At 38.8% G+C, this 17,997-nt stretch overlaps 1 protein-coding gene across 5 annotated transcripts in view; it reads right to left on the bottom strand.

Moving 5' to 3' along the window:
* The window catches only part of LOC138016295 (uncharacterized), a 21,222-nt gene extending 4,334 nt beyond the window's left edge, over positions 1-16,888 (bottom strand). For 2 of the 5 annotated variants that reach the window (XR_011125769.1, XM_068863508.1), the window contains exons 1-4: positions 16,499-16,611; positions 16,091-16,204; positions 14,839-14,901; positions 6,751-6,789 (exon numbers count right to left, since the gene is read on the bottom strand). Coding sequence is in view for 1 of the 5 variants with exons in the window: in XM_068863508.1 (XP_068719609.1) it covers positions 6,751-6,789; positions 14,839-14,901; positions 16,091-16,145 (157 nt within the window). In the remaining 4 variants the exon portion in view is untranslated. Of the gene's footprint in view, positions 1-6,750; positions 6,790-14,838; positions 14,902-16,090; positions 16,205-16,498; positions 16,620-16,859 lie in introns of those variants that run through there. The other 3 variants (XR_011125799.1, XR_011125789.1, XR_011125815.1) reach the window with 3 other exon arrangements.
* Between the last annotated feature and the right edge of the window lie 1,109 nt (positions 16,889-17,997).

Here is a 17,997-nt window from a genome sequence, read left to right as displayed (position 1 = left end):
TGAACGGAAAGATGATTAAGAAGCCCAACTGGCAGGAGGCAACCAGTTGGCTATTTACAAAGCATAACAGAGTTGAATCCGGAACAACCGGAAACAAATCCAAAGACATCAAAACGGGATTTGAACCCAGGGCAATCGCATGCAAAACCCAACCCTGTAACCACTTGATCACGCCGCCCCAGTTCACAAAAAAAGGCAGTAGGCCAGTCGCGCTTTTTGTATGAAAATAGACATAACCGTAAAAATTATTGAAAAAGAGAGTTAAATTACATAAAAAGAATTCAAAAAAACTCGATGCGTTTCACCAAAATCTTCCGCAAATAAAACACAATGTGCAAAATTTCAAATCAACGTAATGTACTCAAAACCATGAGGAACAAAACTGATTTAACTTTTAGACAATTAAACACCAAATTTATAAATTAGAAAAAATGCTACTCTTGTATGGACGACGCGGAGACGCCTACATCAAACTAGAGCCTAGTTTTCATATGTCGGGAAAATCCCAGACGATCGGGGAGTTCGCAGTTTTCCGACCGTCCCAGATTTTGCCGAGATATCGGAAAATCGCGAGATGCTTGTCCTAGATTCTCCCGATAGTGACTTTGGCGGAAAATGGAAAGTGCGCCAAAAATTGAAACATGCAATTTAGAGGTGGTGCTTGTCGAGGACATGATGACAGATAACGAGTCTCTCCCGCTTAACTTCGACGGTTCTTATTTACAATACCTTCAGCTCAAAGGTGACAAGTTAACGTGGATTAGTGATCTTGAATCCCTAAAACATTTCGTTGAGAAGGGTTTGAAACAACAAGGCAAATGGTCGTCGCCCGGCGGAAATTCGAAACAATTTAAAAGCTCTGTCAACAACCTCACTATTACTTGGTACAGTAAAAAGCAACTCACTCTCGCCTTCCAGGGGCGAGATGGACCCGTTTTAAAAGGCAGCTTGACCAAACTTGTTCGAGACAACGCAGGGAGAACCGATTCAACGGGCTCGAATGTCTCTTCAACGGTCGAACAAGTAAATCCATTGTTGTTTGAAGCCAACGACATTTATGCTAATCAACCAAGGGTAGCCGAAGCGGGACCAGTATTTTCCAGTCAAGAGAGATCTAATACTGAATTAGTTGCTGAAATGGAAGGTATAAAACTTGACCTCCTTATTCTACAGAAAAAGGTAGAAGCCAACTCTAATCTGCTCTCGATAAATTGCCAAAATCGAGAGGAATTTGCTGTTAGCGCCGAACTTTGTGAATACAAAGGGAGGTGTGAGAATCTGGAATCATCTATATGCAAAAAAGAGAGAGTTATCGAAGAACTTGAGGAGAAATGTTTGTCTCTCGAAAATCGTGCTGTATCATTGGAACAGGAAAATGACTCACTAAGGCTTGCATTAAGGCTTATTTTACGAGAAAAGAACGAAGAAGACTCCCATCACCAGCAAGAGACGAACGAGTGTTTTTATCAAGTGAAAAACTCGGGCACGAATGTTTGGTGTAATAAACGCAAGCAACGTAAAATGTCAACTCAGAATAATATCGTGACGCGTAACAGGTTTGAGATCCTTAGTGATGCACAAGATGATCCAACAGAGACAGAGGCAGCAACACACAAAATCATCCGGCGACGGCAAAACCATCAACGGGCGTCATATAGGTCGTCTCGCAGTAATCCTAGTGAACCAAGCGAAACTTCTGCTAACGATGATTTACGCGGTGAGGTCGGCAGAGAGAGGAGTGCCAGCAGTAAGTTTACAACCCTATTGATTGGGGACTCCATGGTCAAGGATATTCACGGTAAGAAATTAGCGAAAGCAGTAGGGCACCGAGTGGTGGTAAAGTCATTTTCTGGAGCCACAACCAAAGCCATGAGAGATTACTTAAAGCCTAATTTAGAGCTCCAACCTGATGAAGTGGTGCTACATGTAGGTACAAACGATCTGAAGGCTAAAAACGGCAAAACATCTAAAGAAGTTGCAGAGGCTATTGTTGATCTCGCTAAACAGATAGAGGGGTCTTCCGAAGCTCAAGTCATAGTCTCAGGACTTGTAACACGAAAGGACAAGCTTAATGATAAAGTCTCAGAGGTGAACAAGCACTTGACGAAGTTTTGTCGTCAGAATGATTGGAGATTTATTGAACACAATAATATAAACGAAAAGGGGTTAAACCGTGGAGGTCTACACCTGAATTTTGCAGGTAACAAGCGTATTTTTAAGAATTTTTATCATGGTCTAGCTCATTGAACTTTTACTATGCCTTCCATTAATGCCGTGCCGTTGGAAGGCAACAGTCAGGAGTCATCGAGAAGTCCGACTCAAAATCCTATTGATCGTTCTCCAGTATTGCCCTCCAAACGCGGTTTTAAGCTGGCCTCGCTGAATATAAATAAATTGACCACTCATCTTGATGAACTCAAGATCTTTCTCGTAAGTAACGATATAGATGTTCTCGCAATTAACGAGACTAAACTAAATGAATACATCACCGATAATGAGGTCAGTATCTCTGGTTATGATATAGTTAGACGTGGTAGAACTACATATGGAGGTGGGGGCGTTTGCTTTTATGTAAAAAAGTCAATTAACTTTTCGGTTCGCAACGATCTTTGCATGGACAGTCTTGAGAACCTTTGTACTGAAATACGCAAACCTCGCTCTAAATCATTTATTGTTGCTACGTGGTATAGACCACCTAATTCGCTTGTTAGTATATTTTCACCTTTTGAAGAGTTGATTGGGAAATTGGATTCCCTTAATACTGAATTCTACCTTTTAGGGGATCTAAATTGCAATATGGCCGCATCCCAGTTTGACAGCGATACACGCAAATTATTAACCATCACGGATGTTTATGGACTTCAACAACTCATAACAGAACCAACAAGAATAACCGAAACTTCTGCAACATTGATTGATTTAATTTTTACTAACTGTCCTGACAAGGTGTTATGCTCAGGTGTGCGTCATATTGGCATTAGCGATCACAGCATGGTCTATGTCTATCGAAAATTAGCCATTAATGGACAGAGTAAGGGTCACACTAATATAACCTATAGGAATTTTCGAAGTTTTGACCGTGATAAATTTCGTAGCGATGTTGCATCTCAAGATTGGGATCACATAAACAATTCTTCCAATCCAAATGATGTGTGGAATGAATGGAAGGAATCCTTTTTGGCTATTGTTAACAAGCACGCTCCATTGAGAACCACTCGTGTTCGCGCGCGGGGTTCCCCATGGATTACTTCTGAGCTTAAAAAACAGATGCACGATCGAGATATTTTGAAACTCAGAGCAATTAGATCAAAAAATCCTAATGATTGGGTTCACTTTAAAAGACAGCGGAACAAAGTCAATAGTGCGACTAGGCTAGCGAAGCAAGTTTATTATCAAAATATGCTAAACGAGCATAAGGGTGATTCCCGCAAAACCTGGCAGATCATCAATGAGCTGTCTTCCCGAAATTTCGTGGAAACGTCTGTGAAACAACTGAATGTAAATGAGCAATCAGTAACAGCTCCAGCAGAAATAGCGCACGAATTTAATCGTTATTTTGCTACCATTGGCCCGAAACTTGCTAGTGATATTCCTTCTTCAGATGGCAACAGCTATCTGAATTATCTCACTAGCACGGATAAGGAGTTTCAGTTCCGCCCAACCTCCACAAATGAAGTATTTTCACTCCTGAATAAACTGAAAAAATCAAAGGCAGTCGGCCTTGACAAAATTTCTTCTCGACTTATTCGTGAATGCGCGGATCTTATTTGCAAACCGCTGTGCTATATTTTCAATCAGTCATTAAATGTAGGTGTGTTCCCAGACGACTGGAAGTGTGCACGGGTCACTCCACTATTCAAACAAGGGGAACGTGATGACCTAAACAATTACCGCCCAATTTCCGTTATCCCGGTTATAGCCAAAGTGTTCGAAAGAATAGTTTATAACCAATTATATGCGTACCTAACAAAGCATAACGTAATATGTAAATGCCAATCTGGTTTTCGCTCTATTCATTCCACCGTTACGGCTTTACTTGGGGCTACGGATACTTGGGCTTACAACATTGACCGAGGAAAAATAAACGCTGTTGTTTTCCTAGACCTAAAAAAAGCTTTTGATACGGTTAATCACGAGATCCTTTTATCTAAATTAAATAATTACGGCATACATGGCATTTCTTACAACTGGTTTAAGTCCTATTTGGACAACCGCACTCAAAAGTGTTCTATTAATGGATCACTTTCTAAAACCTGCTCACTAAGTTGCGGCGTCCCTCAAGGGACTATTTTGGGTCCATTGTTGTTTTTGCTATATATCAATGATCTGCCAAACTGTCTAACGAATTGTATGCCATGGATGTACGCAGATGACACCCACCTAACATATGCGGGTGACAATACAGGCGACATAGAATCAAGACTTAACCATGATCTAGAAAATGTTAAAAAGTGGTTGATAGCAAACAAACTTACCCTGAACATGACAAAAACCGAATTTATGCTGATTGGATCAAGGCAGAGGTTGTATGCTCTCACAAATCCTCCAATTCCCGAGATTAATGGTGCTCCTATCACTCAAGTTTCTGTTGCTAAATCCCTGGGCGTGCTTATTGATAATAATCTTAACTGGAGTAGCCATGTCGATAAACTGACAAAGAAAGTAGCTTCTGGAATTGGAGCCCTCAAACGTATAAGGCATCTCGTTCCTCAGACGACATTGCGCTCTATTTATCACGCTTTACTTCAACCGCACTTTGACTACTGCAATGTCGTCTGGGGAAACTATGGTATCACGTTACATGACAAATTACAAAAACTGCAAAATAGAGCAGCCAGAGTTTTGACCTTCTCTAATTTTGATGCAAATGCTAGCGAGCTATTCAAAATTTTAGGCTGGAAAAATCTAGTTAGCCAGCAACAAATTGCGCTGGCCACAATGGTCTATAAGTGTCTTCAGGGGCTAGCACCGGAATATCTATGTTCTAAATTTACAAACCGCGAATCTGTTTATAGTTTAAGAGACTCTGAAAGAAAGCTTAATGTTCCGTTTCCACGGACAAATTATTATAGAAACAGCTTCAGCTATAGAGGTGCTACTGTCTGGAATAGCTTACCCCTCAAAGCGAGACAAGCAGAGTCTCTTGGGCTTTTCAAAAATCTGATTAAAGACATATTTTAGTATAAAGCACGGCATTCATGGAAAGCAGCTTTAGAATTAATATAGTATTATAGTAATTGTATTTTATTGTAATCATTTTAAAATTTTACCTTTTGTAATTTAGATTTTAGCATTGTTTGTAATCTTAGCTGATGATTTTACCGTGCATAAATAATAAAATATCAAATATCAGAGGATTGGTAACGAGCTAAAAACCATCGCCGACGTCCGTGAAAGTACAAATTGGAGTTTTCATATGTCGGGAATGATGGCCGACGATCGCAAACATCTGGGACACGTCGGGAAAATAGAAACGCTTTCTATTTTCCTGATTCGTCCCCGACCATCCCAGATTATCGGGGATGCCTGCGATTTATGGTTTTCATTAGTCGGCAAAGTCTGGGATGGTCGGGATACTGAGAAATCCCCGATCGTCTGGGATTTTCCCGACATATGAAAACTAGGCTTAATAGTCGCAGGGTAGGTATCCATTAATACAAAAACCAGTTAAAAGAGATGATAAACGCAATTTGGGCACGATCTAAATACGATTTAAAGGAAGAAAAGTATTTTACCTACAGAATATTAATGAGACTTTGTGAATAAATTGGTTTATTTTAATCTATGCCTTGTCGAGACCCTCGAAAAACGCATTTCTTTCTTGGTTGGGGGCACAGAAGCCATGTCACACGTGGGAATTTTAACAAGCTTATCCCAAAAAATAAGCAACCTTTTCTAATCGTGGTAGTTCCCAAATTCGGGTTGAACGAAGTAGGCTGAGAGTTGGCCTCTCTCTAAACCTTGATCGACGACTAGAGCAAATGGCGAGTTACAGAGAACCAAGGAGGTTGACCCATTTGACAGCCTTTCGCGGGATGCTTTTTCTGCTTTTGACAGCTTTTGATTTTCATGGCAGTCAAAGGGAGTGCGTCTCCATGGCCGATTTCTTTGGCTTCGCTGTGTAGGTAACGCGATGTTGTAATTTTTTTGTCTCCACGCTTGATGACTGTCATCGCCTGCACAAGGTGCGTGCTCATTTTTTTCAAGTATGGGGCACCACGGCATGCAGTGCCGCCACATTTGTAAAATGGTCTTCGGGGCACCTATACAGTGGGCTGCGAGAGAATTCCTGGGTGGTTTATTTTGTTTAATGTAAAGCGGCGTTGGAGAAGTTACCTTCCGCGCACCCTATACGTAGAGCAGCAAAGGAGAGGATACCCTCCCCGACTTCCCCGACCCCTTCCCACCACTCTGTTATAGTATTTGTACCAGATTTGGGCCTATCCAAGCAAGCTAGTGAGTGGCGAGGCAAGCCTTTTCAACCCAACGTGCGTACCAACGTCTCGACCCAAGATCTAGTCGTGGCGCAATCGTGAGAAAAATGATAGCTATTATAACCACTTATGGTGAGTGACACATTTCACGTATAAGCAATTATCATGACTCGTTAATGTCAATATTTGCCTTCAGATATCTCTTCTTCCCATGAAAAACGAGGATAATAATAATGATAAGAAAGAGATTTTAACGGTTTAAGCTTCAAAACTCTTTCTTGCAGATAAACTGTTCTTAGAATGAACCGTTACTTACGGTTTTCTTTTGGATTTCCCAAGAGGTGTTTAAGCATTGCTGCAACATGAGAGAGAGTAATATATTTTAGAAGTGTGCAGTATGATGGATAAGAGAGATTTAAAGCCGCAGGAAATTGTCACTTTCCTGCAAAACCAAACAGACCACAAACCCATAGGTACTTTTGTCAGTTATGTAAAAAGGAATCAAGGCATAGAAGGGAACAATTATTAGCAATTTGGTCCTATAAATAAAGGAGTATTATCAGTTACTTTTTCCATTGTGTGCAATAGAGCGGTTTTCAATTGAGTGTCAAAAGTAATTACTTTGGTTCATGCATGATTACTTCACTCAGCGAGTTTATGCATGATTACTTCACTCAGCGATTGGTTCAAAGTTCTCGCGCCACTTTTTGAACCAATCAGAAGTGAAACCAAAACCATTCGTGGCTCGCGCGTGCACATATTTCCGCGCTTTGTATTCGGTACGTGTAATTACTTCGACTTTTGATTGGTTTACTGGATTGCCTCTGCCCTTTTTGATTGGCCAAAGTAATTACTTTGGTTTTGGGTTTACGACACTCGATTGAAACTCGCTCTAACCTGCACCAAAACGCTTTGGCTGTTGATCACACACGAAGAATGGTCCAAATCAAAAAGCTACTCTCGCTTCACCACCTGCATGAGTATTTTTATTGAACTATTCGTATTACAGTGTACACAATTTACGTATAAAGGATTGGATTTCTCATGATGATCCCGACGTTTATGATTTTTACAAACCATTTGAGATTTAAAATAATCAAGATGGATCTCAAGGAGACTAGTAGGGTGGCAACCAGAAATTAAACTGTTATATTATGAAATCGGCTAAATCACGACTAGCCATTGTTTCGGAATTATTATATGGACTGTTTCAAAAACGACGGGCACTCGGAGACAATTTACGATGGGATGGATACATTGACATAAGGGATACTAGGACACTGGTATGTCGAAACGCCAATTTGCGCTTAAAAAGAATAGTATTTCCAGGTAAGGCCATTCCCTTTTTTTTTTTTTCGTTTAGCGTCGAATGCGTTTCCTGATATTGGGTCGGTCGGTCGGATTGAAAAAAAAAACCTAAAAAAAAATCACAAGTTGTCTCGGAATCGGAGACCTACTACGCCAGCATCATTGCTGCGGAGCTGGAAAGCAACAAGACGTGAACCCAAAATCAAGATTGCGGAAACGTTTGTTGATGTTATTGTAAAATTAAGACAGTGTGGGAAAAAGGATCAACCACCGAAACTCCTATGCGACATAAAAATGGTTTAACTACGTCGGTACTTTTTTTTTTTTGAAAATTGTCAAAAATTTGGGTTGGTCGGACGAGGCTAAAAGGAGAAAAAAAGAAGATAGCCTTAGGGGTGAGAAATTATTCGAAAATGAAATGGGTATTATCCTTGAATATCTTCTTTAAAACCCGCGAAGAACGTCTTTTTTTTTTCTTTTCCCCATAGCTGTGCCGTGGATTTAAAGGTAGTGGCTATCATTAAAAGTGAAGTTATTCATGGTGAGAGTCATGTGGATGAGGTCGCAAATAGTCCCAGTAGGAATGGTGTTGTGAGGATCAGTGCATAAAAAATGATCACAAGCATTAATACCTTCATTATGTGGAATATTAGTGTATAAAGATGAGACGTCAAGTGTTACTAATAAGGAGTTTATTGAGAAAATCGTTAGTGTCTTTAACATAAGATGGTAGTTTGGTTGAAGATGGTGGTCAATAAACTGGGATATGCGTTCAGTGGGATGACTTTTAGATGAAAGAATGGGGCGTCCTGGGTTACCGGGCTTGTGTACTTTGGGAAGGATGTAAAAACGTCCTGGTTTTACGTCAGGTTGTATTAGGTATTGTTTTGTCTTTTCGTCAATGAGGTCGTCAGTGTACATTCTGTTTACGTATACTGTTACTCGTTTTTGTATGTCAACAGTGATGTCTTCATTTAAGCGTCTGCAGTATTCTGACCAATCACAAAGATCGCAAACACCGCAATGAACCAACTGAAGAAAGTGACCTTGCTTATTAAGGAGCGGGAATACGCACGCGCGCAAACGATGACTGGGTTTGCGTCTTCACAGGCGAAAAGTGTCTGCGCATGAGTCGCGCGATATGTCACGTGGCGCGTTTCCGAGACGATCATTGGCTCTCGTGAAAAAAACACTCCCGAGGAGAACAGAAAAATGGCTGCCTTTTGAGAATCGGTAGCTTGTTGGTTTCCGTTCTTTTTAGAGCGATCAAGGCTAGTTTTAACGCCAGTTTCAAGTGGAATGTATTCTTAGAGAACGTCCATGTTGTGTAAATCGTTTAAAAGTCCAATCCAACGAGCATCCTCGGAAAATTTGCTCCTGGAAAATTTTATTTCGTGGGAAAAGAGCTGCGAAACAGGTGAGTTTTTTACGCAATTTTTGATGTGGAAAGTTTGTTGCCACCGGGTACAAAAAGTTACTGTAATGTACAGAAAGGAGGATTCCTAAGGTTTCCGTTCATGTGTGAATTGGCTTGTACCAGGTGGCAGGGAAATGGTAATATTGTTCAACGTGAAGGTTATTTTTTCTGCGTTACACCTTACGATCGGCACCTCTACATGAATGATCAATGATTCGATCAGATATGAATTTGATTTTGACTATGATTGTCTCATTGGGAACGTAACCCTAGTATCAAATATTTTAAATAGCTGCTTTTAAGGTCATTTATATTCCCTTTTCTGGTGAATGTCTAAGTTATTATACTTTTTAGCAGTCACAACTCAACGATCCTTGCGTTCAAGTACATGTAGTTACCAAGTTATGGATTTGCAATTAATTTGAGTTTAAAATCAAAATCAAAATCCATGTTAGTTAAAATAATTTTTGGAAGAACAGACGTGTAGGTACAGATGTATATAGGTATCTATAGATTCAGGTTTTTTTAGACTATTGTTTTCTGGAAGCATTAATGATGTAATTTTGGTTTTAGGGGACTGTCATGTGTTGTTGGATCAAGGAAATTCTGTTTTGAGTCAAGTATGGTTGACAGTGGATAGTTGTTCCATTATGCGTAGATATCCTATGTCTGTCACATAGTTAGTTTTAAGCTTTTATTTCCTGTAGTGTATCTTTATTATAGTTAGCACAAGAATGTATTATTGCTTTAATATTGATTGTGTTTGAATAAAGGATATTGTTGTCTTGTCTTGTAGATAAGGCAAAACAGCCTCAGTTGTATTTGCATTATTATTTCTGAGACTGTAACTTTTAAAGGACAAACCATTAAAAAGTGCACATAGTTTGCAGGAGTCCAGGAAAATTATTCCAAATATTCATTGATTTGAAGTTCCTGAAGCAGGTACAGTGTAAATCTTGAAGAGTTTACGTAACGATATTTGGAATATACAGCATTTCTATTTGGGAATGTTTAAGTCCACAGAATTTATTTTCTTTATGTTGAGAAGTACTGTAAGAGCTGTCAGGTAACTCAGATGGAAATTTGACAGACCTTAGCTGTAATTCAAATTATTAGTACAGTTTTGGTCGTTAGTGGAACATAATATTTTATTGGGACATTTTTTAGTGAGTGATTAAGCCATTGACTCCTGGGGATTCCCCATTGACAAGTAAAATTGTCTGGTGTTAGACAGAGTAAAATGCTAAGTATGGCCGGTTTAGGGGTGAAAGGGTTAAAGTGCTATTATAAGTTTGACTTTCTTTTTCTTCATTTGAACCAAAACAAGTGATTAATCATCACCTCCACCATGCTTTGCTTTGCATTGCTTTGGCTTTTAGAACAAAGCATCAAAGTTGAAGCTGGTGGCTCAAGGAGTAAACTATTAAGACTATAATGGTATTTGAGTATTATTGTAGAACAAATTTGCCTATATCATCAAAGTCATTAAATCAATGGGAATCCAAACATGAGGATGCAGTTTGCTCAGGAGGGGTTTTCCCTATAAAAATGGCAGGCCACTTATTGGAATTTTTCTAAAAACAACCCTTAAAGGTAACAGAACCTTGTTTTGTAGACGTAGGCTAAAGAAATCTGACCCCTTAGAGGAACCAGTTGTAAAGTTACAAATGACTGGCACATAACTTTTACTTATGAATTTTTCATAAGTAAAGTTATTTGCTCATGTACCAAATTGTCTTACAGTTCCAGTCATTTTTCAGATTGATAGCCAAAAATGTACTGTAGCAACTCCGCCAGCTGTTTGGTCTCAGCATCATAAGCAGTACAAATCCACAATTTTTTCTTCAAAAAGGAACAAAAAGAACCCCTGTCATTTTCGTAAGAGAGTCCCCCTTGGGGCAGTTTGTTTACTTTACCACCATTGTTTAATACTATCCAGGAAGTAGATTACAATGGAAATAGATTACAATTTGAAAAAATATGCCACTTTTTTTTACTTCTTACACTTACTGCATTCAACTTTAATCATCTTTGGAAATGGTAGGAATGATTAGTATTCTTTAAAGCAATTGCTAAAAATTCATTGCACCTAATGTTGAAATATTTTTTACATCTGGAAAGGTAACAGGAGTTATTTCTGTGAAGTCTTCTCCAGAAAACTCTAACATGGGATTATGCCCCTTTCAAATGTAGCTTTGTATGCTTTTGCTCAATGACTTTGAACAATTATTACAGAAATATGAAGTTATGGAGTTTTTTAAAAGCTAAATCTAACGGAAGGGGATTAAAATTATTGAAACCGCTGTGTTGCAACCAGAGTCCACAAAGAGAGGTTAAATAAGTTATTGCACTGGAAGTATTTAGTAGGCCAGCATGAAATTTATTTTGGATTATAGCACTGAATTACCTTCAATAGGTTTTCTAAACTTTGAAGATACTTAATTTTATATCTTCCTGCTGTTTTATTGCTGGAAGATAAAATCATTCTTGATTAATTATTTTTGTTGTCACATTAACCCACTACAATGTAATGAAAGCGTATTATTAGCTGTAGTAATATTTTGTTACAGTAAAATCCACCCTGCTAGTGAGCTGGATTTCTGAATGAAATTTTCAACTTGGAATACCGGTATTGTTGTTTTGGCTATTCAGAGTTAACCTAATCTATGTTTATTTCTATAATTTGAAGGGAAGCAAACGATTGGCATTTTTCTTGAGACGACTATATTTCCTTCTAGTGTACCCAATATGAGGTGCTTATATGACATGTTTGAACGACTGAAATACATTTCTAAATTTTCAGGGACGTCATGCATTTTTTTTCCTCCGTCTTAATAAATTTGCCTCCATGGACAACTTGAATGGCCATTTTAACAACTTAATTTTGAAAGAAAATGCAAAAATCTTAACATTTTCTGCTAGATGCGGGGCCCCGCGGAAACAGTGTGCAAATATCTAGTCGAAAGAGAAACCATTTGGAAATTTAGTGGTATATTTTTTGCTCCACTTTTTAAAAGATAAACGCCTGAATTGAAATCAAGATGGTACTCCATTAGCCGGGAAACTCCACAAGCAAATTTCCACTCAAACACGGTCACAGCAACCTAGACTCGCATTGACCTTGAAATTGTTAAAGAAATTTCCGTCGTAGCACTGTTGGCTAAAAAGTACGGTGGCCCACAACTAAAAAGAGAATCTCGCTGGCATAAAAATGCACTATGCAGTCAAAACATTCGTCCGTTTTACTGGCCTGATCGGATAAACACCCACTCGATGGCAGCCATGTTTTCTTTGAGCTATTGAAGTCACATGACAAGGTCTCGACCAATCAGACATTTTTCGCCAGTGAAGTTTGCGTCTGCTTCTTATTGGGGTAGTAGCCAAAACGCGGGGCCGGGGCCGGGGCCAGGGCCGGGGCCGGGGCCGGGGCCGGGGTCGGGGTCGGGGTCGCGGTCGGGATGTCCATTTTTGTTTCAATTTTTGTTGTTCGATTCTCCTGTCCTGTTATTTTCGAATAACCGGCATTTGTCCTTCATTTATGGTAGAGGAAAAATTGTTAAAAAATTAAGGAACCTATGGAAGCTATGAAAGCTCTTAAGGGACAAATCGGACTTTGTTTTTCTAAATCGACGTTGCTTTTTGCGAGTATCTGAGTTTGTCTTTCCGAAAAATCGGAGTTTGTTTTTCGAAATTAAGAGAATTTCCGTAATTGGAGTTTATGGAATAAGCCCACTGCCAGAGGCACTGAAGACTCGTTGAGCTCCACACTTTGTTTAAATGGCATTGTAATGTTTACTACGTAAAACAACAACAACAGAATAACAGTTCCAAGATGGTCGTCACGCAGTCGCGCAACTTTCTCATTTGATTGTTTGTTCGTATTGTTGTCAATGTTGTCGTCTGACTTTACTACAAACGGTTTGTAGTAAAGTCAGACTTGCACAAGAACTTGCTAGCCAATTTTGTTCGGACGTCAAGGGGTGGAATCCAATTTTACGATAAAAAGCACAACAACATTGACAACAATTTGCGAAAACAAGCAAATGAGAAATTTGGCGTGATGACCACCGTGGAACTGTGACCATGTTTTGTTTCGTTTTAATTGTATTGCGGAGAAGGTTTTAACGAAGTAAACATTAAAATGTGGTTTTAAAATGTGGTGCTAAGCGAGTCTTCAGTGTCTCTAGGAGTTAGCATATATACCCCACAAAAACTCCAATCTCAGTTGGAAATTCTTTTAATTTCGAAAAACAAACAAAAATGTCCCTTTCGTAGCTTTCGTATGTTCCTTATTACTAATTTCCACCATAAATGAAGGAAAGATGCCGAACATTCGAAAATAATGGTACATGAGAATAACGACAAAAATTGAAACAAAAAAATTAGGAAAAAAAATTACACCCCGACTGGCCCCGCGTTTTGGCTACTACCTCTTATTGGTAGAAAAATCAAAGTGGGACTATACTAATTGCCATTTTAGAGCACTTTTTAAATGACTGTCGAAACAAAATAAAGCGATTGCGATTGCTACCTTTAGTGACTAGTTTAAAATTTCGCGCCAGTTTATCAATCAACGAAAACGAAAAACAAAACAAATCGCAACGTTTCCCGCACTTTGAGCAAGTTACATGGAAATGCTAAGAATTTGGATTGGTTCATTGCGCTTTTTAAATCTGCTGTGATTGGTCGAAGTCATTACTTTTGAATTTAATTTATGACACTCGCTGTAATTGAAAACTGCTCTATAGACACCTGAGAAATTCAGGCCGCCTAGGTGGGATTCGTTCAGTGGTCATGGATTTGAATTCCGTAGAAGCATGTGTCTATAAATTGACAGTTGCTGAAATTGTCCAGTTATATAAAGGTGGCTCTTACAAGAGACTTTGTTGTTAGAAGAATTGATTCTACAACACTTTATCACGTAACAGCAATGTTATGGTAGCATGTTAAACATCAATTATTGCTGAACAAGATGCAGTCATTTTTGTGACGTAACAAATTACCATGGCAACAGGAAAGCCTTGCAAAAACATCCTATACTTTGTATTTAGTTGCTCATATCTGAAAAACGAACTCCGTGACCACACTTTTTTATTGCACAAAAGTGATCCGCAGGCCAAGTTGAAACTCTCTGCAAAGTTTAAAAGAATTCTGTGCAGCGTATTCAGAGCTACCTAAAATAGAGGAATGAGTTAAGGTGGCTCTGAAGCCGCTTCACAGAATTGTTTTACACTTTGCAGAAAGTTTCATTCTGGCAGGCTGAGAACATTTCAGAAATAAAAAATGGGGGTCAGCTAGTTTGTTTTTGAGATATGAGCAACTAAAGCCAAAATATGTGGTGTTTTTGTAGGACTTTCCCGTTGCTACGGTAACTTGTAACGTCACAAAATGACCGAATCTTTTTCAGCAGTAATTGGTGTTTGATGTGATACCATAACATTCCTGTTAAGTGATAAAGTGTTGTAGTGTCAATCCTTCTAATAAGAACGTTTCTTTCAAGTGCTGAAACTGGTTTGAGCCACCTTAAGTGCGAGGATTAGTTCTTTCGTCTGTAAACCGCACTTCAAATTTACATTTCTTTCAGGTTGCTTTCTGTTGAACTCAGAAAAGCGCACTCAGCGAATAGCGACTCTATAAAGTAAATAATTTGCAATAAAGTTAATTCTGTTCTAAAATTACCGTATTCCCAGGGGCTCCGTCTGTCAATTTTAATCTCACGTTTAAGCATCTTTTCGACAACGGCTGTTGAGAAGAGCAGAGCATTTTAAAAATTTAACTCATCAGTATATTATTTTGGTTTTTAGGGCGGTACGCAGCTTCTATGGTAACAAGTCCGAGATCTGGACAAGCCTGAAATCTATTCCTGATTCCTTTGAAGCTGCTCAGATCGCTAATTTCTTAACGTCATTACTGGTCTTTAATTACGTGGCGAGAAAGGTTCGTTGTAAGAGCAGACTTTCCTCCCCAGTGTCTGAGATGCGCTTTCGGGTTCGACGATAAGCGGATTTGATTCGATACTTGCTATGGCTGCTCGAAAAGGTTTTCCTCGGCTTGCCCTACCCCATTCACGGTTCCAGGAAAAAATCAATGATAAAATAACAGTTTTGAACGATTTCAAACTAAAAGGCATTCTTATCTTCATTTAGGTTTAATGATTTACTCAGCTCTGAACCAAGCGATCTACAATAATAATTGTAATGATAATGATGATGATGATGATGATAATAATGGTTAATAATTACTTTTTGTTATTCTGAAGAAGAAAACGCTAACCGGCGTAACCGGGGAAAGCCTTTTAGAGTAAAAAAGAGTACCAAGTAACAAACTATGGTCGCCATAATCCGGCATTGTAAAAAAGATCGTGTGCTATGACTACTGAGCTTGCCATGCGCCCCCCTATATTACCGATCCTAGCTTCTGAAGAGAAAAAAATTGCTAAATGAAAAGGTCAGTCTGGGAATATACCGGCAATAATAGGATATTACAATAGCACGAACAATAAGAATTATTGTACCGATTTAACATCGTATATTTATTTCACCAATTAATTAAGTTGTTACAAATCTCTCTCCTCGTCATCAATGAAACAATTATTTTTTTGTTCGTCGAAGAAGACAAAGTATGGGTTGGTCGGAGGACACTAAACGATGAAAGGGGACTGGTCTTTGTAGAGTAAGAATGGGCGCTAGCTGACGAGAGCTTTATACTTTTCTGGCGCACAGACAAACGCTAAAAGCAAAGTAAGTGTCTTTGCGAAAAAATGTATTGTGTAAATAAATCAAACAGATGGTGAAAGAGCTTGAAAAAAAGTTAAATTTCATCTCATAGGTAAACCAAACGCCTGTCAAAACTAAATACTGGTGCCCACAGACAAAGCAAGCGATTCAAGACAAAACGATCACTGAGGCGTAGAAACTTTATTTAAGCTTACCTGGGGTAATGATCTCCAAACAAACGAGCACAGTTGTCAATATCATCCACTTCATTGTCAAGGAACCATTTTGTATGTACAGCTGATTATCTTATCCAACGGCGAAAAGAGATGCTATTTTAAAATGAAAGCAAAAGGTGGACTGTATTTTTTGTCAAGGGTGGTGTCTGTGCATATAACCAAAAGCCATCGATTTTTGCAATTCCAAAGTACCATTCGAGAATTTACAGTTTCTTTTAATTTTGAGATTTGAACAGAGGCCAAACACAGGAATTTGTAGCCCCGTGATCCGGGGGACATCAAGATATATTTGTTACTGAGTCACCCTGAACCTTAAAGACAAAGTGAAATCATATACTTTGGACCACCTGTTATGAGCTAGAAGATTAATTTCACTGAAAAAAATACCTTAGATTTCCTTCGTTTCTAGGTCCAAGGCCAGATAATATGAAATCTTACATTCATAAATGATTCTCTTCGCCGTTTTTACATTTCGCGAGATACTGAATCCAATCGTGTCCTCTTGCCCGCTTCGTTACGTTCATGACGTAATGCTTTGCCACCAACACATGCCACTTGTTCGTTTAGTTGCAATTTGCAGGTTTTTTTCTGTTCTTCGCATACACTTTCACTTAAAAACAATTGTGTTCTCTTTGCTTCGTCGAAGTGTAAGAATAAATATGTCAATACTTCTTTCTCTTTTCTCATTCTCCTCTATTGAAGAAAATTCTTGAGGATCTTATCAATTACCAAAGTTGTTCATTGTTACCGTGGTTGACTCAGTAAGCTGGCCTGAGAATTGCACCAAGGTTGCTGGAAAGTTTATATTTAGGGATCCTGCTTTTAGTTGCTCTAACGCTGACTAGTGCGTATTTGCGTTAAAAAAAAACACACAAAAACTAAGGTCAACTAGTGCCTCGTTTCCATTCATAGGCCAGGTTACTTAGCCGTAACTCGAACGTGATGACTGTCGACAAATACAGTTAATATATGAAACTCAACATGTTTCTTTGTCTTATGTTTTTGTTCGCTGTTTTGGCCCTGACCATGCACAACCCACACCATTTTTTTCCAAAAGACATCCAATCAAAAGTTTCGATTACTTTATTCAAACTCAGTTGTAAACCAAACAACAAAAGATTGTGCATGGTCACGGTAATGTTCAAATAAAGTGCGACATTACTGTTTCCTCTTTTGAAGTTTTCGGGGTTTCGCATAACCAGTACATCTATTTGAACTACTACCTTTACCATTAGACAGTCCTCACCTCGAAACTGAGGAAAAAAGTGATGGAAATCCTCATTTTCTTTGCCAGAGCTACAAGTCTTGAAATCCTGTTTTCTTTTAAATTAAGTTTATCAATATCACTCATGTTTTTACAATATTGACTGTTCATTTTGATTCGTTATTACCTGCTTCCCTCGATTGTCCGTTACCTTTCCATCGTAACCAACTCTTAAGCTAAACCTTTATTGCTAATTCTTTCGTCTGACTCAGTCTCTTTATGGTGTCTCAGTCTTTTGAACGAGGCTCTTCAATGTGGTGGACACTGTCTTATTTTGACATTAAACCAGTTGACATCCATGTAATTGTTATTTGAAAAAATGTACTTCGCTTATACACTTAACCACTCTAAGTGTACACCTCTCTTAATTTCAAGGTTCTACTCCGACATTGGGAGTTTTGTCAGTCAGAAGGGGAACATTCTCTTTTCCCAGGACTGTCTACGCCGACGCCCTTCACAAAACGTAAGTTGCTCCAATTTTATGTTGTTGTAGTAAATTCGTGCTGCAAGTGCGGCACGGATTTCAGCTCATATTCTTGGGTTTATACTCTGCATGACGATGTGACATCACCAAATTTGAGGTTTTTGACGCCAAGGTGCACGTGAGCATACAAATGTGAGC

This window comes from Montipora capricornis, chromosome 1 (assembly GCF_036669925.1).
Source record: "Montipora capricornis isolate CH-2021 chromosome 1, ASM3666992v2, whole genome shotgun sequence".
Lineage (NCBI taxonomy): Eukaryota > Metazoa > Cnidaria > Anthozoa > Scleractinia > Acroporidae > Montipora > Montipora capricornis.
The sequence above is the reverse complement of the archived record's forward strand: the minus strand, read 5'-3'. Positions and strand labels throughout refer to the sequence as shown.